At 43.4% G+C, this 23,392-nt stretch overlaps 1 protein-coding gene across 6 annotated transcripts in view; it reads right to left on the reverse strand.

Moving 5' to 3' along the window:
* NUGGC (nuclear GTPase, germinal center associated) overlaps positions 1 to 23,392 on the reverse strand; it is a 51,003-nt gene that overhangs the window by 4,031 nt on the left and 23,580 nt on the right. For 4 of the 6 annotated variants that reach the window (XM_061199447.1, XM_061199446.1, XM_061199448.1 and 1 more), the window contains exons 9-19: positions 22,397 to 22,572; positions 20,975 to 20,993; positions 20,603 to 20,692; positions 14,176 to 14,281; positions 12,341 to 12,474; positions 7,668 to 7,832; positions 5,650 to 5,807; positions 4,021 to 4,162; positions 2,741 to 2,849; positions 1,549 to 1,685; positions 1,118 to 1,165 (exon numbers count right to left, since the gene is read on the reverse strand). In XM_061199447.1, coding sequence (XP_061055430.1) covers positions 1,118 to 1,165; positions 1,549 to 1,685; positions 2,741 to 2,849; positions 4,021 to 4,162; positions 5,650 to 5,807; positions 7,668 to 7,832; positions 12,341 to 12,474; positions 14,176 to 14,281; positions 20,603 to 20,692; positions 20,975 to 20,993; positions 22,397 to 22,572 — 1,284 coding nt within the window. The remainder of the gene's footprint in view (positions 1 to 1,117; positions 1,166 to 1,548; positions 1,686 to 2,740; positions 2,850 to 4,020; positions 4,163 to 5,649; positions 5,808 to 7,667; positions 7,833 to 12,340; positions 12,475 to 14,175; positions 14,282 to 20,602; positions 20,693 to 20,974; positions 20,994 to 22,396; positions 22,573 to 23,392) is intronic. The other 2 variants (XM_061199450.1, XM_061199451.1) reach the window with 1 other exon arrangement.

Raw genomic sequence — 23,392 nt, forward strand, 5'->3', positions numbered from 1 at the left:
TTCCAATTACCTGAGAAATGTCTTCTTGCTACTCTCAGTCGTTCTATCAACTAAAACCAGTTTTCCTCTTCTAAGCATCTCTTGCCTCCCTTTGAAAAACACTGGACTCTCCACTAGCCTGACAGAGCCTAGTTTTGAACCTGCATCTCCTGACTCCAAGTCTTATGGTCTTTTCTTCAATGCACCAGGCCGGGAACCCAAAGCTCTAATCTCGGCTGCATCTGTGAACCTTGTTCTAGTACCTCAGGCCCTTGGCCTCAGCTTCCTTGTTTGTGAGATCAGAGAATGGGAACCCTCTGTGGTCTTGCCCAGTTTCACCTTCCTGCATTGCTGTCATTTAAGATACATTTGTACATGCTCAAAGTGCTAATCATTTTTCAGAGGAATTGTTTTCTTGGGCACCTTAAGGGCCAGTTTTTATACATTCAGTGGGGATTGGCAGCTGTAGAGTTTGGCAAATTTTCTGCAAGTATTTGTAGTCGGTGGTAATATGTTAAATGATGGAAACTAAACCGCGCCTGGTAAATGAGATACCTCTTAGCCTGGTCCAAGAGATATTACATGCCTTGTATTGTGGAGAAAGGTACTTTCCAAAACCGTGGTGATGCGGGGAGAGGAGATTGTGCAGAAGCAGGTTTCAGGAAGCAGGCTGGTTCAGAGGTGGACGGAAATAGCAAGGAGCCGGGGTCCTCAGGAGGTTGGGAGAGAGTCAGCTAAGCCTGGACTGAGGCTCATGAATTTGGAAACCCTATTGGCTTGGGGCCTGGGTGGGGGGGCAGCCAGCAGTACCTTGGGCTAAAACAAAGAATTTATATTACTTGGGGAGGGGTTGGCAAGCTAAGAGACCCAGGGCTGGGATAAGATCGTCCAAGCGTACTTGACAGAAGCACTTAGGTTTGAGGAAACTGTTAGGAACTGTCTTCTGAGATACACAGCGTCACACCTAAATCTATGCCAGGGACTGTAACGGACTGACCTATAATAGTTGACTGGTATTTATCTATTGGTATTTTATGTAGACAAGTCATTTTCCCTCATTTAAAAAAAAATCTGTCTTAAGATTATGCTATTGCTGGAGCCAGGTTACCTGGTCCCAAATACCCGCTCTGTAACTTACTAGCTGTGCGACCTCTTGATACACCTCTCTCTGCCTCAGTTTTCTCATCTGTAAAATGGGAACAATAATAGTATACTTCACAGACTTGCTGGGGATTCAATGAACTCATGTTTGTGAAGAGCTTAGGATCCCCTCTAGATATTACAGTTGTCCTAGTGATGACTCAGTAAAGAGGAAAGAGGCAGGAGAGAGCTGGAGGGGCTGCATTTCTGAAGCCACGGCCTCAGAGAGAAGCCCGAGCCAGCATGTGGTGGCAGTGGAGGCTGGCCTCCTCCCCAGCATCATGGCCATCGGTTGGGCCCTCTCTACAGAAGGCACCTGGCTCTATTTGGGCCCAAACAACTACAACTTCTTCTGTCTTCTGTACCTGCTTCCTGTGCTCCCCCAGGAGCCTCTTTCAGACTGGAATTCAAACCATAGATGTCAAATACCTTCAGGTGGTGAAATTGGTGCTGCATCCTTTCTTGAGCCCGTTCGAACATGCCCTCGGCCACCTGCTGGTCCAGCCCTCTTCTGAGGACATCTTTCATTCTTTCACATGCTTTTTTGCCCGTGATCTGAGCTGCCTCTGGCAAAAATGATAGTCACAGTCACAGCACAGCAAGGACTTGCTTAGAGACCTTTAGCATCAGAAAGACAGACAAGCAAACAGGGACTTCCCTGGTGGCACAGTGGTTAAGAATCTGCCTGCCAATGCAGGGGACACGGGTTCGAGCCCTGGTCCAGGAAGATCCCACATGCTGCAGAGCAACTAAGCCCGTGCACCACAACTACTGAGCCTGCACTCTAGAGCCCGCAAGCCACAACTACTGAAGCCCGCACGCCTAGAGCCCATGCTCCGCAACAAAAGAAACCACTGCCATGAGAAGCCCATGCACCACAATGAAGAGTAGCCCCTGCTCGCCGCAATTAGAGAAAGCCCGCGCGCAGCAACGAAGACCCAATGCAGCCAAAAATAAATAAATAAATAAATTTATTTAAAAAATAAAAATAAAAAGTAAATTAAAAAATTTAAAAAGCACATTTTAAAAAAAAAGAAAGACAAGCAAACAAACTATACACACACACACACACATATACATACCTACATACATACACATATATATTCATACATGTAGCACCATTTTCTACACCATGGAAATAGAATAACATGATACAAAACACTAACTCAATATTTAGATCATTTTCATGTTGAAAATCTAATGAGTGAATTAAGCAGAAGCTTCCAAAATTCCAAACTCACCCACCCACCCCAGAAAAAAAAAACAGTGGGACCACCAAACCAAGAAAAAGCTGGAAAGTGAGTTTACAAATATTTAAAGAAAATAAGAATGAGAATTGGATAATGGATTTTATCGTTTAATTAGCTGAGATGCAGCACGGAGAGGAGAAGCCAGGTGTCTAGATAAAGGCTGGACAGAAAGAACTAGAAACACACAGACGGAAATGGTTCATGGCTGACCTCTCCCCACACCCTTGCAATTGTTTGGTTTTAATTTGTAGACCAAGAGTGCTATGGGGACTTAGGACACAGGAGGACAAATACTTTGAAGGGCAAGCAGCAGACAAGGAAAGAGCCGACAGACCCCGGAGGAGGCGGAAAAGTTACTCTCGGGGGCCCACCTTCGTAACAGGGCTTCAGGTCGTTCTGAACAGAGGTGCTGAGAGACTCATAAATCCTCCTCTTCTTTCTGAGGATGTGTCCCTCCAGGCCTCCCAGGATGGCGCTTATCTGAGAATCCACGTTAACCAAAAGCCATTTGTGACAATCCCTTAATAGAAGCAGGGCAGGGGTTCCCGTGTACGGCCACCGCCTCCTCTGCCCTGTATTATCGTTGGCTGTTCACACGTCTCCGCCACTGTGAACTCCTCACAAGCAGGAACTTTTATCTGAAGCATTTTTATTTCCCCAAGTGCTTCCCACAGTGCCGGGCACCTCAGAAGACTCGGTAACTATTTGTAGAGTTGAACTCGGGTGCGTGCAAGCTGCTGGGATGGGGCATTTGGGGGAGGGCGGGGGAGGCACAGGCAATTTCTCTAGTGTTACCCTGTAACTTGGGCTGGGCCTGTGCTGTGGACGGAATAGTCATGTTCCCCCAGATTCTTATGTTGAAATCTTACACCCCAATGTGATGGCATTAGGAGGTGGGGCCTTTGGAGGTGATTAGGTCTTAAGGAGGGAGCCCTCCCAATTGGGATGATTCCCCTTATAGACAAGACCCCAGAGAGCTCCTCTGCCCCGTCGGCCATGTAAGCGCACAGCAAAAAGATGGCCACCCGTGAACCAGGAAGCAGGCCCAACCAGACACCAAATCTGCCTGCGCCTCGATCTTATACTTCCAGCTTCCAGAACTGTGAGAAATAAATTTCTGCTGTTTATAAGCTGCCCGGTCTATGGTGTTTGTTACAGCAGCCCAAACAGACTAAGACAGCCTGGACTAAGAAAATGAGTCACAGACAAGAGTCTTGAGGACTCAAAACTAAAAAATGATCTGCAAAGAAAGACACTTCTTTAAACTTCACCGCTGTGGATAATACTTCATGATACTGGCAAAAATGATAAAGAAGTCAGTGAGAATGTTACCAGTGGATTCAAATGTTTATACTTCTAAGGATTCTTTGAAGAGTCTTCTTGGGAACTGGGTCTACTTGACAATCTCAGCATTTACTGTTGCTTGCTTCTCAGTGGGACAAAGCTTGCTACGTCTGTAGCAGACTCAGGACCGCTTCTCTTTGCCCCATCCCACTATGTTCTGTATCCCACAGTGCCTGCTATAAGGTCCACCCAGACCCTGGACACTCCAGGGAAACAAGTGGGAAAAGACAGGCAACCTCCAAAATCCTGCTGGGAAGAAAACCACTACCCCACTCTCGCTGCCCTCTTCACTTTATAAGGATCTTACCTCCTGGATCAGGAAACGCTTTTTATAGCTATCATATTTCCAGCCATTTCTTATCCCAATTTCCGTCATCTTCTCCTGCAGAGAGTGCTTAAAAGCATCTATGTGGGGCATCAGAGCTGAACCATCAGTGGGCTTCCCAGACCTACAGGGGAAAGCACCATAAAATGTTAAGAGACAACGGTGGCTATTGTGGGGTTAAAACAAAGAGGAAACTAGCTGGTATTCTTTTAATCATTTTTAAGAGAAGGAGGACGAGATCTAACAGTTATAAAATTCCCATAATGAAGTCCGTGCAATGATGTCCATTTTACAGATGAGAAAGCTGAGGCTCAGAGACAGTAGCTAATGTGTTCAAAGTCGCACAGCTAGTGAGTAGCAGGGCCAGACCTTGGGCACTGATCTGTTTAACCTCAAAACTCATAGTCTTTCTGCTGCCCAGGTGTTCCCACTTGAAAGGGTGGGACGAACTACACCTTAAAAGATGGGTAAGATTTAGGGATGTGAAAAGAAGGAGGAGGCGTTCTCCACAGGGACGACATAGTGAACTAGGTTTCAGGACATCCCAGGAATAAAAAGCATCAGGTGAGTAGAGGAGAGGGCAGAGGCTTGAAGTCCTAGCTCTCTACTTATGAGCCGAGTGACCCTGGGAAAACTATATGATTCCTCCGAATGGCAGTGTGTTCACTTGTAAGAAGACCAGAGCCACTTCAGAGGGTTATGGGGAGGGTGTGACGACAGGATGCCTGCCAAGTGCTTAGCACAAGTTCCTGGTACATATCAGTTGCTCTTTGCTGCCCTCAGGCTGGTTAAAGCCAGGGGTTGACACTGACAGGGGGGTGGGGAGAGATGGGAAAGGCCAGTTGGAAGCAGGTGGATTGTCTTGAAGGCCGTTCCAAGGAATTTGGAGTTTACCCTACAGATGTGTAAACAGGGGTGGGTGAGCGTAGGTAGAATAGCAGGATTCCAAACAAATTTAAAGGAAGGTTGGGGGCACGGGGGTGGAGGCACTGAGTAAGAATCGAGCAAAGGTAGAATGGCTCAAACAGGAGAGGGTGGTAGGCCAGGTGAAATGCCAGGGGCAAAGGAGGGAGACTGGGGACAGGCTGGGGATTAGGAGAGACTGTTTCTGTGGATGGAGAAAAGGATTGGAGGTCAAGGAAGAAGGGAAGGACGGGGCGCTGTGAAGGTTCAAGCCCCCCACCCCACACCATGTGTGAGCACGCTGTGTGTCAAAAGCAAGCAGAGTCATTGTGAGCCACTTTTCCTTTTCTCATTCAGGGAAATTTACGAAGGCCGTGTGTTTCCTTAACTCCACACTCTCCAACCAAAATACCCCTGTCCTGGGCTCAGATCTATAAGAAAATGGATCCCCGGTGCATGTAGGAGATATTTGAAAAATAATGGGAATCATAATATTAATCTGAAAGCAGCATCTCCAGCTGCACTCCAGGTCACCACGGGAAATTTTTAACTAAACCAAACTAAGGCTTTTGTGTTTTGCCAAAGACTAAGTTTTCCTCCTCAAGTTGCAAGCTACTCTGGACCCTTCCAGATCCAAAGTACAAATTCTTAAAGATGAGCGTTCTTCGGATGTTTGTTCACAGAGGAGCCAAGTGAAGGATCCTTTACCTAAAAATGCCTCCAAACACGGGATCAATTTGTTCATAGATGGGCTGCGTGATGGCTTCGTTCAGATCTATTCTCCCAAGAGTCCTGGAGGCGTAGATACCATTTTTCAGGCAAACCGCTTTCAGAGTCTGGTGAAAACCCTGGTTTCCTCTACTCCTCTGGATAATTAAACAATAAGACAGTGGAGTTAGTAGGTGTTACCTAGAATTCACGGGATCAGAGTTGCACTGCCTTTGGCCAAACACCATTACCAAGAATCACAGGGAAGAGTAGAGACATGATCTTTCAATGTATTATTAAGCTACACAGAGAGGACAGCAGTCACACCTCAAGTTGGCGGGTGTCCCTGCCCTGGGTTCCCAAAGCATCCTCTGCTCTCTGCTTACATACAGCTTTGCATTTGTGTCTTTACTCATCAGGCTGCTAAACTGGACCATCAGCTGGCTAAGATGAGGCCCAATGTTTCATCCATCGTGATGTCCTCACCATCTGGTCCTGGTATAGGTCATGCTTGATAAGTATGTGCCAAATGAGCAGTTATTAAATGAAAATGTGCTCTGACTCTACCGCGAGTATGTGTTTTAGGTTTTCCAAGCACAGCCTCGATGTTTTACACTTTTTATGAAATATTTGATAAAATGTAACTTGATGTGTGTATCTTTGTAATATTTTCTCCCAGAGACTTAAACTCACACATCGGAAGAAAAAAATAATATGAAGCTAGAGCTATAAGAGACTTGACAAATTTTAGCCACATGGTGATTGATCCTCAGTAAAGAGAATAAAAAATACATTTGCACTGACTGAAATTTCAGTAGAGGCCTCTGTGATCATTAATCAATGATATATGTTTTAAGGGAATATGTTTTAAGTGAATGGTCATGTAGCATGGTACAACTGGTATCATACTATCTCTATCTATCTATGCATATCTATCTTCCCATATCAATCTATCTATCATCTATCTCTATTTTAATATTCTGCCATTTTTGCTTAATATTATAACATGAGCATTTCCTGAATTCACTGTAAATACTTCCAAAAAATTATTTGAATAACCACGTAATGTCATATGGATGTATCATAATTCACTTTACCATTCTCGTATGATTAGACATTTAGGCTATCGTTACCTAAAGATATGATGTTAGTATATACATGTCTGCCCAAATATCTGATCGCAAAGGCAAGTTGCTTATCAAATAGGAACACCCTGGGTTGTGCCCATAGTCACAGAGTAAAGAAGCCATTGAAGGGCTGAGAAGAGAGGGGACGGTTCCTCGGATGAAGCCCTGGTGACAGCCTGAAGGTGCCTGATGCTACTCCTTCCTCCACAAGCACATTGTCTCAGAGGACTGGTCCCCACCTCGTGCCTTCACCTTCTCAGCACCCACCCACTCATTCACCTTTTGTGATCTGGGATCTTCCACCATCGTATAGAAACAGTTCTCTCCAGGGTCACTTCGTTACCTATCGCTATGAAACAAATTACCCCAAACTTCATAGCTTAAACAACCACACACATTTCTTATGTCTCATCCCTTAGAAACCCCATATAACTATTGAATAATTAAAAGATAAAACAACAATTTGTGTGCCAAGTGAGAGATTATAGGGTGCTTTCTTACTGTGTATCTAATTGATACTTACATCAGCCCTGTGAAATAGATTGGGCAAGTGTTTACCATCCCCATTTTATAGAAGAAAAATCCCAACAGGCTTAAGTGGGTTTAGGGCCTTGCCCAGGCCTACAGAGAGGATGTTTGGTGGGGCTGGCGTTCAAAACAAGACCCTCGGATCCTAAATTCCAATTCTTTCTGCTGCACATGTACCCTTCCCTGCGTCCTCACAATGCACAAACAATTCACTCAATATGCTTTCTTGTGTGCAATTTTCACTCTCTCCTAATTTCTTCTAGCTCTTTATTTCTTTTAAAAGCAATGGGATAGTGAAAAAAGGTGGAGAATCAGGCAGGTCTCACCGAACATCACGGTTTTTCTTTTTAGAGGGTCACTCACCACCAGGCACGCCCCAAGGATCTGTCGGTAGGAACTCCTGGCACTTCGGACCCCTTCTTGCAGAGGCTGCACTATGTGGGCAAAGCACTGGTCGATGGCCTTCTCCAGCAGCTCTATCTCCTCTTCCACAAATCTCCGCAGGCCACTCACGTGCAAGTATTCGTTCTAGAGACAAGGACCATCAGGAACATGAGGCCACCCCCTCCCTCAAGGCACCGTCTCCTCCAGCTCTGCTTGCTTTGAGTCTGTCACCAACACAGGATTTAGCTTGAGCAGGTCACCCATGGTGGACTCCTCCCTGTCATCCCAATAAGGCATCCTTCAGGGCACAGACCTCCTTAAGCTTTGTGGGATTGGAGAATCGAACAAATATATCCTCCTGCAACTTTTCCTGGGGTTTAATCCATTAGGCTACTTGAAAGAGTAAATATTTTTAAACAATCCAATTGTCATTAAGAGAGATTTTTCCAATGACATCTGATTCAACAAATATTTATGAACTTCGTGCACAAAGCAGTTTTGGAGGATAGGGTTTGTCAAACTTTAATGTGCATAGAAATCACCAGAAGAGTTGGTTCAAACCCAAGGGCCTGGAATTCTACATTGCTAGCAAGCCCCAGGTAATACTGATCTTCTGGACCCCACTTTGAATAAACAGCAAAGCTACAGGACCACAAAAATAAAGACTTGGTTCCTGCTTCAAAGGAGAATAGTCTAGTCAGGGAAGAAAATATCTATTCAAATAATACAAGGGAGTGACCACCAGGGGCAGCCTTGACCTCTAGGTTCCAAACTGGGAACTCTGTAGTGTCTGTCCCCTGTACGAGAACCCCAGGGACCACACGGTGCCTGACTGCAGTGGAAAGAGACCACACTTCTTAGCTCATCACTTAAGGTCCTTCGTGGCCAGAACTCAATCAATTTCTCCAGCACCACCAGCTCTCTGTTTGCCCAAAAGGTCCTCCCGCATAGCTGCCCCTGAACTTGCTACCATTCCCCAAACGTGCCATCCTTTTGGTCCTTTGCATGTGCTCTTCCCATGTTCTCATACTCCCAAAGCTCAAAAGTCACTTCCTATGTGATGCTCTCCCTGACTCCCCGGGCAGAGTTGGGGTGCTCTTTCCTGGGCTCCCGTTGCATTTGGGACACCCCTGCTGTGCTATGTCTCTCTCAGGCCATGTGTCTCCTGCCCTGGGCCAGGACCTTGCTGGAGAGACAGACTCTGTTATTCATGTTTGTTTATTCCAAGGCAGGGCATGGAGAGCACGGTCCATAAACATTTCTGGGGTGAATGAGTGGCGTGGAGAAATGGCTGGATAATGTAGGCTTTTAAAGTGTATTCCAAATTTGATGACAGAAATAGCTCTTGAATTGAGGTGTGACCTTACAGAGATGACTTAGCATCTCTGGATCGTAAGGGCATCGTCTGTGAAGTAAGTGAATGGGGCTGAATGATCCTGAAAACAGCCTCAAACTCCTATACCCTGAGTCTCAGAATAGAGGAGTTTTAGAAGTTTATGGAAACTATTCCGCTTCAGGCAAGCCCTGGGCAGTTTCAGAGTTTTCACTAGTTAGAATTCTATAAGCCATATTTTCTCCCCCCAGAGTTCCCTCTAGATCCTTTGGAGTTTGCGGTGTCACTAGTGATCAAAATGAAAGAAGAAAAAAGTCATGAGAAGAAACTCCACGGGCAAGATTCTCACAAAGGCTCACTCTCAAAGAATCCTTGTTGAAGAAGCAAAAGAATGATAAAAAGGGAAGGGGCTGGAAATAAAAGAGCAGTAAGAAAGGGAAAGGCTGGCATCTACTATGAATAAATGCAGGACTCATTCAACATTGAGATCGTCATAATCAACTTCCCATTGATTCTTAAAAATAAAGACTAGATCCCTGTTCATTTAAAATCACTACCTATCCAAACTCTAAAATTTTTGGTTTGAGTCACAATCTTAAAAATTGATCCATCACGTATATTTTTAGATTTGATTTTTTTTTCCAGAATGCAAAGGAACTGACAAACTCTTGCCTTCCAGCTTTCCATCAGAGAACTAAGACTGAGACCAGTATCTGAGGCCAAAGAATTTTGAGTAAGCCTGCTGGCAACTCCTTCTAAAAGGCTATCACAGAAGTGCCAGCCAGCCCCCTGCTCCGTGTCTTCTGTCTCCTGCAGTCTGGCTACAAGGAGGGACTGAGCCCCAACACGGGTTGCACCTCCATACCACGCTCCAACTTTGATTGCAAAATGCTTTGTCCCGGTGTTTATAAAGTAAACCAACCACACACGGCACCACGTCCGATTCGTTTTCCATCAGCACTTCCAAAAGCAATCTTTTGCTGGGCAGAGAGGCAACGTTCACCCCAAAGAATTTTGGGGGGAAGTTAGAATGTCAAAACTTTCGCTAGTATTTCAGAGGACAAAAGTCAAATTGGAAAATCTCAGATTCCAGGAGGGTTTCTTTTTTCTTACACGGAACTAGACCCAAACAAGGAATAAGAAATACGATGAAAAAGATGGTGAATCTTGCTCTATATGGCACTTTTAATTTCTAAAACGTGGACATTTGACTGACACTGCGTGGACCATCAAGAGTTGACATTGCTGGGACTTCCCTGGTAGTACAGTGGTTGGGAATCCGCCTGCCAATGCAGGGGACACGGGTTCGAGCCCTGGTCTGGGAAGAGCCCACATGCCGCGGAGCAACTAAGCCTGTGCGCCACAGCTACTGAGCCTGCACTCTAGAGCCCTCGAGCCACAACTACTGAAGCCCACACGCCGCAACAAGAGAAGCCACCTCAATGAGAAGCCCGCACACCGCAACGAAGAGTAGCCCCTGCTCGCTGCAACTAGAGAAAACCCATGTGCAGCAACGAAGACCCAACGCAGCCAAAAATAAATTAATTAATTAAAAATAAAAGAGTTGACATTGCTTACTTTTCACACTGAAGTCAGGTCCCCACCAGCTGCCTCTGCTCATCACTCCACAGGGCCCTCCCAGGTTCACTGTCCCACATTCTCAGGACCAGCCCTACTGGTACATTTCTCTCCCCTTTCCCTATTCTGCATAACAAGAAGTCAGACAGCTTGGCTGTGCAAATCTGATAGCTGACAGCAAGTGTGGAAATAAAGAAATACCAACCAAATGAGAACACACAAAGGCTATTAATTTAGAGCTTGCTATAGCAAGAGAGTCAGTGGCCATCACTTGCGTTTGGCAGACACTCAAAGGCAAGCAGAGGGATGGGAAGGCTTCTGGTGCCCTGATCAGAGGCCCCTGGCATGGGGCAGCCATAGGTGGAGACCTTGAAGCAGGGATCCTATGTGATTCATGAGGATGCATATTTATCTTTTCTTGATTTGTCCTCACTTGGAAGCAGGATAAAGATTAGGGAAGCCCATGAGCTAACAAGGCTGTCTGTGATGAGAGTTTCACGGGCAGCCAATTATAGTGAGGATGTGTGTGATCAGAATAATGCAGCCTGCTGGGAGACTGTCATTTGCAGAATTAAAGGCAATGCAATCGTTGCTAAAGGGCTTAGTTTGGATGGGAGATGTAACCTTCCAGCCATACTTCTGTCATCTGAATTTGATGGGTTGTTTTTGTATGTTTCAGGTTGTTTAAATTTTTTTTTTGGTTTTGTAAGCAGCCATTGCTCGTATTTTAAAACACCTAAGAGAAATGGCAATCTCTTTGCCATAAAATATGGATGATGATTTTAAAAAAAAGGATAAGGGAAGCCGTCAGTCATTAACAAAGGTCTGGCCATTTGGGGCTGATTGTTACAGAAGTTATTGTTTAGCTTCTTAGATTGTTACTAGAGATAGCAGTCTTAACTTCCTACAAGTTTTAGAGCAGGCTGGCTTCCTGAGCTGTTCATTGTAGATGGGGGGTTGGTTTCCTAGGCAGTTTGCTGCAGGCTGTGGGTCAGAGTTCTGTTTTTATATGTGCTTGTCTGTTTGTATTTTCATTCCCTCACAAGGAAACAATGCAGTTGGTGATTGATTCCAGCAACAAAGTTTTCTCCCAAACTCTCCCAAACCTCGAATTTAGCAGCTTATCCCTCTTATCTTAGGGTAAAAAAAATTCATCCATCAAAAAGATAACTTTGTCCACTACTATGAAAAAAGTCATTTTTAACTGGTTATTCAGAAGACCTGCATTCTAGACCGTGAAGATAATATCTCTCTGCTGAAAGGCCCTCCTCTTTTCCTTCCTCTCACATTATATAACCACGCTGCTCTGAGTTTGAGATTCTGACAGCACCAGGCCATGCAGGAAGTCCACAGGCAGAAGAAAGTTTTTTGGACTGTATGTGCACACATGTCTCTTTAGGATAACCAAGAACTGACATATTCCAGTAGAAGTAGACAAATCCCTCCTGCCATTAAACACATTCTACCTGATTCAAGTCTCAGGAGAGGCAAAAGTGACAATTTTTACCTTTTCCTCTCAGCCCATCTGTCCTAGGTAAAACATTATTTCTTTTTTTTTTTACTCAAAGGTTACAATGTTAACCCTCGAATTATCTTTCTGCTCTCTTTAGATTCTCTGAGCTTAGGGTCTTCTTCTGATGAGAAAAGAAAGATTACGGTGAGTTAATTTTCTAACTTGGTAAGAGGGAGCATTCTGCCCAGGCCGGGAGGCAGAGGACACACAGCCCAGGGGTCTTCCTACCGGCAGGTTGTCTGTGCAGCTGAAACTGTCTGTGAGGAGCAACAGGCCAAAAGCTTCAGTGACGTACTTGGTCGCCATCCTCCTCTTCTTATCCAAGAGCCTCCTCCTGATATATTCTCTTAACTTGGGGATTTCTGGAATTCACAGGCAGCACAAACAATTTGAAAAGGCCAGAGCTGGTAGGAAATAGAATTCTTAAAAATTAACAGATCAGGCTGGCAGTCTGAATTAACTTCCGCTGAGGTCCTGTGCGGGTGGGTTGCTCACTAAACCAACCTATCTGTTTTCCCCAGTCTAGGATCGGCAACTATGGACGGTAGATCAGCAGTGATGCATGCTAATTTTATTCAGTGGTAGAGAACAAACTCTGTGGAAAAGTTCAGGCTGGTCAAAAAAACGGGCACTTCCCTCTGGACGGCACTTACCTGGATAGTATATCGAACCGGGGGCTCACATTTCTAGAGCCTCAGCCATTTGGTCCCGCTAGACTTTTCTATCTATATCAAATAACCATTAACATCAAAATAGCTCATGCTTGCTGTAGAAAGGGTAGGACCTTTGACAAGTGCAATTCCAGATTAGACACGTATCTTAGTCCAAATCCTCTGTTAGTCGGAAGATAACAGATGTCATGCTACTTTCCCCCCATTATCCCTGTAAGTGGAAATGTTTCTATATTATTCCTTGCCTGTGCCGTGCTGATTATTTCTTTGATATCCTTGTTCAAGCAGTTCCCCATTTCTGGCAACTTTTCACATCTTCTGCTCCTTAATCGCCTTTGACACTCATCCATGTCTAGCGACATATAGGCCCATTTTAAACCATTTTCAGCTGAGATCAAGGTCAAGCTCAGATCCTGCCTCCTCACCCAGCTTTCCTTCAGTAATCCAGTCACACAGGTCCTGGGTTCTCTGAATTTCTGCTGTACTCAGAGCACCATAGAACTAGCCTCATTTTTACTTTGATTTTTGCATGTGGCTTAGTATAGTTAAGTCCCCTACTTACGAACCTTCAAGTTGCAAACTTTCAAAGATGCGAATGTGCATCTGGTTCCAGCAAGGAACCAGAGGCTGTGCCATCAACGTCAGGCGTGAGTGACATTGCAGCTCGCCCTCCATCTCCTATTGCTGACGATCCTTCAGCTCTACCATCTCCCACCTCCTCTCCCTCCTCCAGTCAGTAACTCTTCTTGCCTGTTCACTCCATGCCAGCCCCTGGATGCCACCTGTTGTTCTGTACTACTGTACTTTTCAAGGTACTGCACTGTAAGATTAAAAATGTTTTCTTTATTTTGTGTTTGTTTTTAATGTATTATTTGTGTGAAGAGTATTATAAACCTATTACGGTACAGTACTGTATAGCCGATTGTGTTAGTTGGGTACCTAGGCTAATTTTGTGGGACTTACGAACAAACTGGACTTATGAACGCGCTCTCAGAATGGAACTCGTTCGTATGTAGGGGACTTACTGTATTAGCTCTTCATGTAAATTTCAAGTTCTCTGAAGAAAGGAGCCATGTTCTCTACCCCCACCGCACCCCCCAAAGAAAAAGCATGCCATGGATGCTATTTCTACCTGTCCCTGGGTGAGCAAGGACTCTCAAGGCAAACACTAAGGAAATGACAACTCATCGTGAGATTTGGAGGAGAAAGGAATTGTGGTCTCAGGCACCACAACAATGCAGAGAGAAACACGCATATAGTTGCTCATAGGTATAGAAATGTGGCAAACTAGAAGTGTGGCACAGAAAGTTCTAGAACGGGAAATTCAGAGTGCCAAGCTTAATCCTGAGAATTGGAGTGATTGAGATGAAAATACATATATGTATAAATTACCGGTTTCCTCCTCGGTGAGGAGAGCCTGCTGCCAGTATTCCTGGGCGCTGACCGTGTACACCAGCTCTGAGTCTTCCAGAACCCTGGAGTCAGCTGGCAGTTTTCTCTGAAGTGAGAGAGGCACACAGAGAAGAGAATAACTCAACCGCCGCAAAGGCAACCATGCACATGCTCCACAAGAGCCTTCAGCAAACTTTAGCTCATTCGCTTTCAGTTCTGCACAAGCCCTGTAAGGAACAAGCAATAGTCCCAGTGTCCACCTCGCAAGGTCAGAGGTTGTGAGGACACTGTTGCAGAGATTCTCTTGGGAGTGAAAAAAATAGCAATTCTAGAAGGAAATGTGTAGAGAAAATAGTTCAAAAGTGTATTTAACCTTAAAAAACTAAAGATAGAGTTACCATAGGATCCAGCAATCCCACTCCTGGGCATATATCCAGAGAAAACTGTAATTCCAAAAGATACATGCACCCCTATGTTCATAGCAGCACTATTTACAATAGCCAAGACGTGGAAGCAACCTAAATGTCCATTGACAGATGAATGGATAAAGAAGATGTGGTATATATACAATGGAATACTACTCAGCCATAAAAAAGAATGAAATAATGCCATTTGCAGCAACATGGATGGACTTGGAGGGCATTATGCTACGTGAAATAAGTCAGAGAAAAACAAATACCATATGATATCATTTATTTGTGAAATCTTAAAAAAATGAACTTATTTACAAAACAGAAATAGACTCACAGACATAGAATATAGACTTATGGTTACCAAAGGGGATAGTGGGGGGGGAAATAAATTAGGAGTTTGAGACTAACATATACACATTGTTATATATAAAATAGGTAAACAACAAGGACCTACTGTACAGCACAGGGAACTATAATCAATATCTTGTAATAACCTATAAAGGAAAAGAATCTGAAAAAGATTAGATAGATAGACAGATAGATAGATACAGATATTATAACTGAATCACTTTGCTGTACACTTGAAACTAACACATCATAAATTAACTGTACGTCAATTTTTAAAAAAGGTATATTTAAATGGTCAGAGGGGGGAAAGTACCAGGATCTGTTTTGGAAAAAGAAGCACAACCCTGACAAAGGCAGTGATGGGCAGGAGCCAGCTTGGACCAGCTCCTGAGCATCCATCGTACACAGCTCCTCCCGACTCCGCCCTCAGCACCAGCACATCAGTAGCTTGAAACTGACAAGGGAGCATTTACACCACAGGAATCGGCAAATGCTACAAATTGGGCCTTTTTTGTTTTTTAAACAGAGAGCTGACTGTTAAAACGTTTATCAGTTTATCAGCACAACACAACACAACACTGGGCAAAGGTCCTATAAAAGTACAAGTTTCTTAACTGGGTGGTTAGTCATCCTACGTTTAAATGCAGAGTAATGTTTAAGCAAACGATGGTTTTAAATGTCAAGGAATTAAGAATCATATGAGAAATTTTTTATGATTAGAAAAACATCACCACAGAGAAGGCATGCTAGTCATGCTAGAATGACACATAAATGATGTTTCATAATACTTTATTCTTCTCACTTAAAAGAGAAAAGCCATAAAGAGTATGCATGTGTGTGCATGGGTATATGGGGGTGGTAGAACACAGTAGGGAGTTGTCAACCTTCTTCTGATGCAAAGATATAAAAAAGCTGAGTGAGTGGTCCACTGGGAGAGGCAAGAAGCTGCATCTCTGGCAAGTAGTGAGCCCATCTAGTCAAGGCCGGAATAGAGATGCTAGAAGGCCCACACTCGAGTCAGGACTAAAGTTATATAAAGGAGCTGCCAAGATTATTATTTTTTCCCTGTTTGATAGAGTTTTGACTCTAGGAAAACGTTTAGGGAAAGTTGACCCCACTTTCTACTGGGAGATAAAACTAATGTGGAATTAAATGTTAGTAGAGTTTTAAAATAGTTAAAAGGAAAGGAGTATTCCTAGCTTTACCCAGGTGTTTGCGTTATTTAAAATTTTGCTCTAAATTTTGTATATCTTTTCTAAAACATATTGAAGATTAGTTGACACTTCTGCTTGTTATTGTAATCTAAAGAAATATTTTTATCGTGTCAACGGGATGGCTACAGTAGCAGGTTCCATATTATTGTTAAAGAGAAGTAGAAACAGTTACAGTTGGAGGGTAGGATCCAAGAGCTAAGTAGATGCTCATCAGATTATCCTATAGAAAGATGAGCCACTGTTATCATTTACACACATGGTTTTTAATAACTATATATAGCATAATGTATTAAGTTTGTAAGAAGATATTGTATATAAGAAAGGAGAAAACCTGGAAACTCAAAATAGAAGTGACACAAGATGGAAGCAGAATCAAAAAGCATATAGTAAAGTTGGAGTTAGATTGAAATCAGGAATATAATTTGTAACCCCATTTTTTAAAAAAATTTATACAATTTTTAAAGGTTACTTTTCATTTACAGTTATTACAAAATATTGGCTATATTCCCCATGTTGAGCCTATCTTACACCCAATAGTTTCTACCTCTCACTCTTCCACCCCTATATTGCCCCTCCCCCCCACACTGGTAACCTCTAGTTTGTTCTCTATATCTGTGAGTCTGCATCTTTTGTGTTATATTCAATAGTTTGTTGTATTTTTCAGATTCCATATATAAGCCATTATCATACAGTATTTATCTTTCTCTGACTTATTTCACTTAGCATAATGCCCCCCAAGTCCATCCATGTTGCTGCAAATGGCAAAATCTCATTCTTTTTTATGGCTGAGTAGTATTCCATTGTATGTATGTATGTGTGTGTATATATCTATATCTATCTATCTATTTATCTACATATATATATTATATATATACACTGCAACTTCTTTATCCATTCATCTGCTGATGGATACTTAGGTTTTTTCTATGTCTCAGCGATTGTAAATAATGCTGCTATGAACACTGGGGTGCACGTATCTTTTTGAATTAGTTGTAACCCCATTTTTAAAAAATCTGTATTTTCTAGCTTTGTCATTAAAATGACTTTGCAGTGATATCACCCTGTCCACTTCTTTTACTTGTATGAATTATTTGATATGCACCTCTTGTACCCCAACTTTTATTTTTAATATTATTCTCTGCTAAAAGAAACCCAAGTTTCTTTGATAGTAATAGTTCCATGCCTTGGGGCAGGGAAAAAGAAAATGGGCCTGAATATGTTCTTGTTGTCAGAGAGGAAAGATTTTTTTTTTAATGTCTGGGTAATGCTAAAAGGAACCAGCTTAAATTAAAGGCTCCCCTTGGCCAAGATGTGAACTTGAACATCAAAAAGAACACAGTAATTCTGTGAAAAGCCATGAGTTCATTATAATCCTCAAACTGAGTAAAATAATAAGGTATTATGAAATAATAAGCTCTATCTCTATCTATCTATCTAACTATCGGTCTCTGCCCTGAGTTCCCAGCACAGGGCTCCTAAACCCCTTATAAATAGGGGGTTTCATTCTAACATTGAGTCTTTGGCCCCAGTTCCCAGCACAGAGCTCCCAAATCCCTTGGAATTTCTACCCCCCACCCCCATTCTCCAGAGAGGGGAGAGGAGCTGGAAATGGAGTTAATAATTGATCATGTCTATCTGATGAAGCTCCATAAAATCCCAGTAGTGTGGGGTTCAGAGAGCTTCCAGGTTGTGAGCACATCCACATACTGGGAGAGCGATGCACCCCAGTTCCATGGGGACAGAAGCTCCTGTGCTGGGGACCCTCCCAGACCTTGCCCTATGTATCTCTTCATCTGGCTGTTCATCTCTTATCATATCCTTTATTATATAGTAAACTGGTAAATGTGAGTGTTTCACTGTGAGTTCTGTGAGCTGTTCTAGCAAATAACCCAACGCAAGGGAGAGGAGGTCATGGGAACAAATTTGTAGCCAAGTCAGGCAGAGTTGTGGGTAACCTGGGGACCTACTTCTTGTGATTCATATCTGAAGTGGGGAGCAGTCTTGTGGGACTAAACCCTTAACTTGTGGGATCTGACACTATCTCCAGGTAGACAATGTCAAATTGAGTTAAATTGTAAGGTGCCCAGCTGGTGTCAGAGAGAATTGCTTAGTGTGAAGAAAACTCCCACACATCTGGTGTCAGAAGTGTGAGTGCGGTAGTCATGTGCGAGTGAAGGAGAGAGGCACTGGAGCAGTAGCATAGGTTTTCTTTACAGGTTTGCTAAAGCAAAGGTAAAATGCTGTATAATAATCAGCTCAAAAGACATGCCTGAGAACATCAAAACCCAGCTTTCTTTTACCTGCCACATACAGTTAGTCGTCCAGACTTATGGATCTGAACCCCCTATTAGTTCTTGAATGCATCTCCTCTACTCTATTTCTATGGTTACTGCCTGTTCAGGCTCTTATCACTTCTTTTTTTTTGGCTACGTTGGGTCTTTGTTGCTGTGCGTGGGCTTTCTCTAGTTGCAGTGAGCGGGGGGCTACTCTTCGTTGCGGTGCGCGGGCTTCTCATCGCGGTGGCTTCTCTTGTTGTGGAGCACGGGCTCTAGGCACGCGGGCTTCAGTAGTTGTGGCTCACGGGCTCTAGAGCACAGGCTCAGTAGTTGTGGCGCACGGGCTTAGTTGCTCTGTGGCATGTGGGATCTTCCCAGAGGGCTCAGACCCATGTCCCCTGCATTGGCAGATGGATTCTTAACCACTGCACCACCAGGGAAGCCCTATCACTTCTTTTTTTTTAAACACCACCTAGGTTACAGAAAAAGCCTCCCAGCTGGTCTTTCTACATCCAGTCTTCACCAGCCCCTCTCCCCACCATCCATTCTCCATATTCCTGAGAAAATCACCTTTCTAAGATGCATAATATTTCCAAATTGAAATCAATAAGTGTAGTCCCAGGAGCCTGAAATTTTTCTTACAATATTTTTCTTAATTTTCATTTTTATAATTAAAAAAATAAGCATAGACATCTCTATGAGTGGCTACCCTATAATCAACTTCTGCCTCATATTTTCTATGATCAAAATTAAATTTGCTCCAAATGAAGGTCTGCAGTACAAATAAAGGTCTCACAATAATTCAAACTGAAAAGAAGTGGTTGGAGAATGAAGGCGTTACCTAGCCATCAGAGGTGTAGGTGTGCAGACCTAAAAGAACTTGTGCCATAAGAATCAGAACCACAGTCACCCTGCAAGCTGATGTATTGTTGCCCAGACCCTATCTTGTACATACCAATTTGCCACATTTTTTAGCAATAAATATAATTGTAAATTGTGTATTGAGGTATTTTATGTTTCTGCTTCCAGAAACAATATAATTAGGTCCTCATAAAATGCATATTTCTTTAATGCCAAAAAGAACAGTTAAAGAGAATAAGAACAGCTTTACTGATTTATTGTCTCATTAAAATCAACATTCAAGAATTGCTCGGTAGAAGACTTTGGCTTGAGTATGAGGTCTGATTATTCTGAATTAGAAACAAAAGTCCTGAAATTTCCAATTCCACATTGTACGCCAGACATTTTCTGCATCAATATAATTGAAGTCAAAATACAGAAAGCAATTAAATATAGAACTGGACGTAAGGCCATGTGTTTTTACTGTTAAATCCAACACTGAAGATTTAGTTTCAGCAAAACCATCCGTTCTATCACATTATACTAAGTGTGATATAACACTTAAGTTGTTCTGTTTATATTTTATCTTCAAGTTGGTTTCAGTTTTATACTTGCATAAGACTATTACAGGAAGGGGTTTTATGTTTGCACCTATTTTAGTGACAGCATAATAAAAATAATTTAAGAAACAGCAAGATTCCCACAGAACAATTACTCAAGCTTGAAAAATAGAGTTCAGGGCTTTTCTCCCAACACCCCTGCATATGCCCCTTGCTGAGCTATTCAAAACTACTTGCCTATAATTCACCAAGCGTGGCAGTTTTTTTCAACTATGTTCTTCCTTCTGTATCAAACACATTTTCTCTGACTTCTTCACCTCACTCAAGACTACTGGTTCTTTAAAATTCTGCTGAAGAGGCTGAGAAGTTTTCCCTGAACTTCTCCTCAACACCGCCTCCCCCAGCTGCCCGCGTGACTGGGGCATCCTTCCTCTGTGTTCCCCCAGCCCCGCTGCATCCCTCTAGCCAAGCACACTTCAACCTGCACTGTGATTCCTGATTTTATCTGCACATAGTTCTCAGTAGACCATATGCTCATGCAATCCTTCCAACAATCACAGGCAGTACATATTATTATTCCCCCATTTTACAGATGAGAAAATGGAAGCTCAGAGAGGTACGGTAATTTGCCTAAGGTCACAAAGTAATTAATCAGCAGGACTAAGTTGTCTACTCCAAAGCTTCTGCCCTTGCTACCGCACAAGACCAAATAGGTGTTTCTCAAAATCTGAGTGGTTGAAAAGCAGAAAAATGCATAGGAGAATCTGTTAACTTACCTTTAGTTTTTCCTTGAGAACTTTATTCCTTTGTAGCTTTATCATTTCATTTCTTTCTAAAACAGCCTCTCGCTGACTTTGAATAGCTTGCTGGATTGTGAAAAGAAGTAAAAGCATAGCAAAGAGTCTACGGTTATCAAGAGTGATAAAGGGATAAGATGCACATTTTGGGGGCAGCTCTTCATCTGGCCCACACAAATGTGCATGTGTTCGAATCATATAATACTAATCATAAAAAGTATTATTTAAGAATAACGAGTCCAAACTCATCAAGATGTTTACATTAAATATGTGTAATTTTTTGTCTATCAATTATATCTCAATTGAGCTTTAAAAAAGAAAGAAAAGAAAAAATAACTAGTCCATACTTACACTTCCCACTTTTCTTTCCCTAAAATGAGAAATGTAACAATTATTTATCTCATGATGTGTCACAGCAGTCTTGACTTTCCCTGATAGCAGCGTATACTGTCATGCCTTTATACCTCTCCCTAAGCTCTTTCTTCAGTCCAAATGCTCTGACCCACGTCCAGTCTCCATTTGAAAAAAGTATCTTAATTTCTCACTATTTTGTCATCGGTGGAATTTTCTGTGACCTCACCACCTGGCCCAGTCAAAACGCAGCCCTCACTCTCCGAGGTCCCATGGTACTTTACTTGTCACTCTCATATAACCTTTCATCCTCTTTTAAAACAGTGACCTCAGCGACTAAGCAAGATGCCTCTCTGAATCTGCTGCCCCTACCACAGTGTTCAATAAACATTTAATAAATTCAACTGTATTATGTTCAGTTTTAGAGCTGGCATTGGAAAGGGAGCACTTGAGATACTATTCTGTGGGAGGGAGTGGGGTGAATGGAATTGCAGGGAAAAAAATAATGGAGCTGAAATTCCAACTTAGACCATGAAAGCAAGAAGTTGGGGGAAAAGTCTTAGTCTGTTTCTTCACTGAGGAATTTTTCTCTGCTTAGTTAGTTCCTGGAGACAGTAGACTCGAGTGGGGGGGGGGGGATACGGCAGAGGGGACAGGTGGAGAAGCTTTTGTTAGAGCAGAGAAACGCTGGCAAGGGTAGAGCCCATGACCATGTGTCCCATGCCCCCGGAACAGACCAGTGTATACCTGCCGATCCTCTGTAAAGATTAATAACAACCCCTTTCACTTTCAGAGTGTCCCAACATGGAAGATAAGTTCCAGTTCTCCTAGTTACAGGGGGAACAGACATGTGCATGGAAATCAACATATATTAACATCTATTAAGCTCTAAAATGCTTACCTTTCATTATTTTTTGTTAGAGTATGACTCTAAGAATGCTTTTACTTTGGGCCAAGCTCTGAAACTTTGAGAAGCTTGCTCCTTATGGGTTTAAAATCTCAGGAGGAGACAAATCTGAAACAGAATCTTGACACTTCAAAGCGGTACCGGGCCAGACGGTGTTATAGGAAGTGCCCACTAGCTGTGGGGCGTCTACACTTCCCATATCTGGGGGGACGGGCAGGTCCACCACTCTGTAAAATGCCAGGAGCTGCTCCTTGCATCTCAGACACCTGAGTGGCGCCCCTGGAGCTGTGCAGAGCACAGCCTGTTGGGCGTTAAGCAGCTGCTCTGGAAGATTCCCAAGACAACCTACCCAAGGGTCCTGATGTCCCAGGAAGTCACCCAGACTTCTCTTTTATCCCCAGTGGTCACTTCCCTGAGTCCGCAATGCCCATGAGTCAAAGCTCTGTTGTTACCGTAATTACGGCAGTCAGGACCCATGGAGGAAAGCCCGCATCCCTGTAAGCCCAGCACCGTACCTTAGATATTCCGACAAGTGGAGCTTGTCGGTCTTGGTGACCACCAGGGCCACGTCCCTGCAGAACCCCCTTTGGCAGGCTTTGATGCTCTCGTTCAGAAGGTCTTCATGGGCTCTCCCTCCAGAAACTCTTTCAATGTCACTGATCAGCCAGATCACTGAGCATTTATCAATCGTCTGTGAAACATGACCACAGCATGTTTAAGAGCATAAATGATGCCTCGGTTGTAGAGCATGTGCTTCCTTAATGTACCATGTCTGTCCTCGATGCTCTGCCCCGACTCTCTCTCCAACCCCACCTCTCATCCCTCCCCACCACATTCTTTTAGGCACCAGCCATACGAGCTTCTTACACTTCCTGGGATGTAAATTGCTCATCTATCTCTTGGGGCCTTTGCCCTTGCCGTGACCTCTGCTTGACCTCCATTTGCCATCTGAGACTGCCAAGGGCCACCTGAGGCTAGGTTGGCCACCTCCACCTCTGCATCCCACAGCACCTGGACTTACCTGCCACAGTACTTCTCAGGCAGAACTATTGTACAGGGTCGGCACTCTATACCCCTCTCCCCCTCTTCACCCAGACTGTGAGGTACCGGATGGGAAGGGGCTGCACCTTTCAGCTTGGAATCCACATCACCTCAAGCACAGTACTTGGCCCATAGTAGAGGCTTCAGAGATGTTTGTGCCAGTAGTCATTGATAGAATTCAAGAAATCAGACCTCCAGTTCCAGATCCATCACGGGCTTGATTTACCTCAGCTGTCCTCTAGGGAAAATTATTGTTCTTCCAGAACTAGTCCTGGTCATGCATCTACCCCAAAGCTGTCACCACAGGGCATCATTTTGACGTCTGGCTGCCCCTGAATATTCAGCATACTACCACCAGGTGGCAGCAGGGAGCCATAAACCGTGTGGTTCAAGTTGCAAAGGCCAATGAACCTGAAATTGCAACCTACTGATTGAACACATATGTATTGCTTTAGCTAATATGCAACTTT

This window comes from Eubalaena glacialis, chromosome 9, assembly GCF_028564815.1.
Source record: "Eubalaena glacialis isolate mEubGla1 chromosome 9, mEubGla1.1.hap2.+ XY, whole genome shotgun sequence".
Taxonomy (NCBI): domain Eukaryota; kingdom Metazoa; phylum Chordata; class Mammalia; order Artiodactyla; family Balaenidae; genus Eubalaena; species Eubalaena glacialis.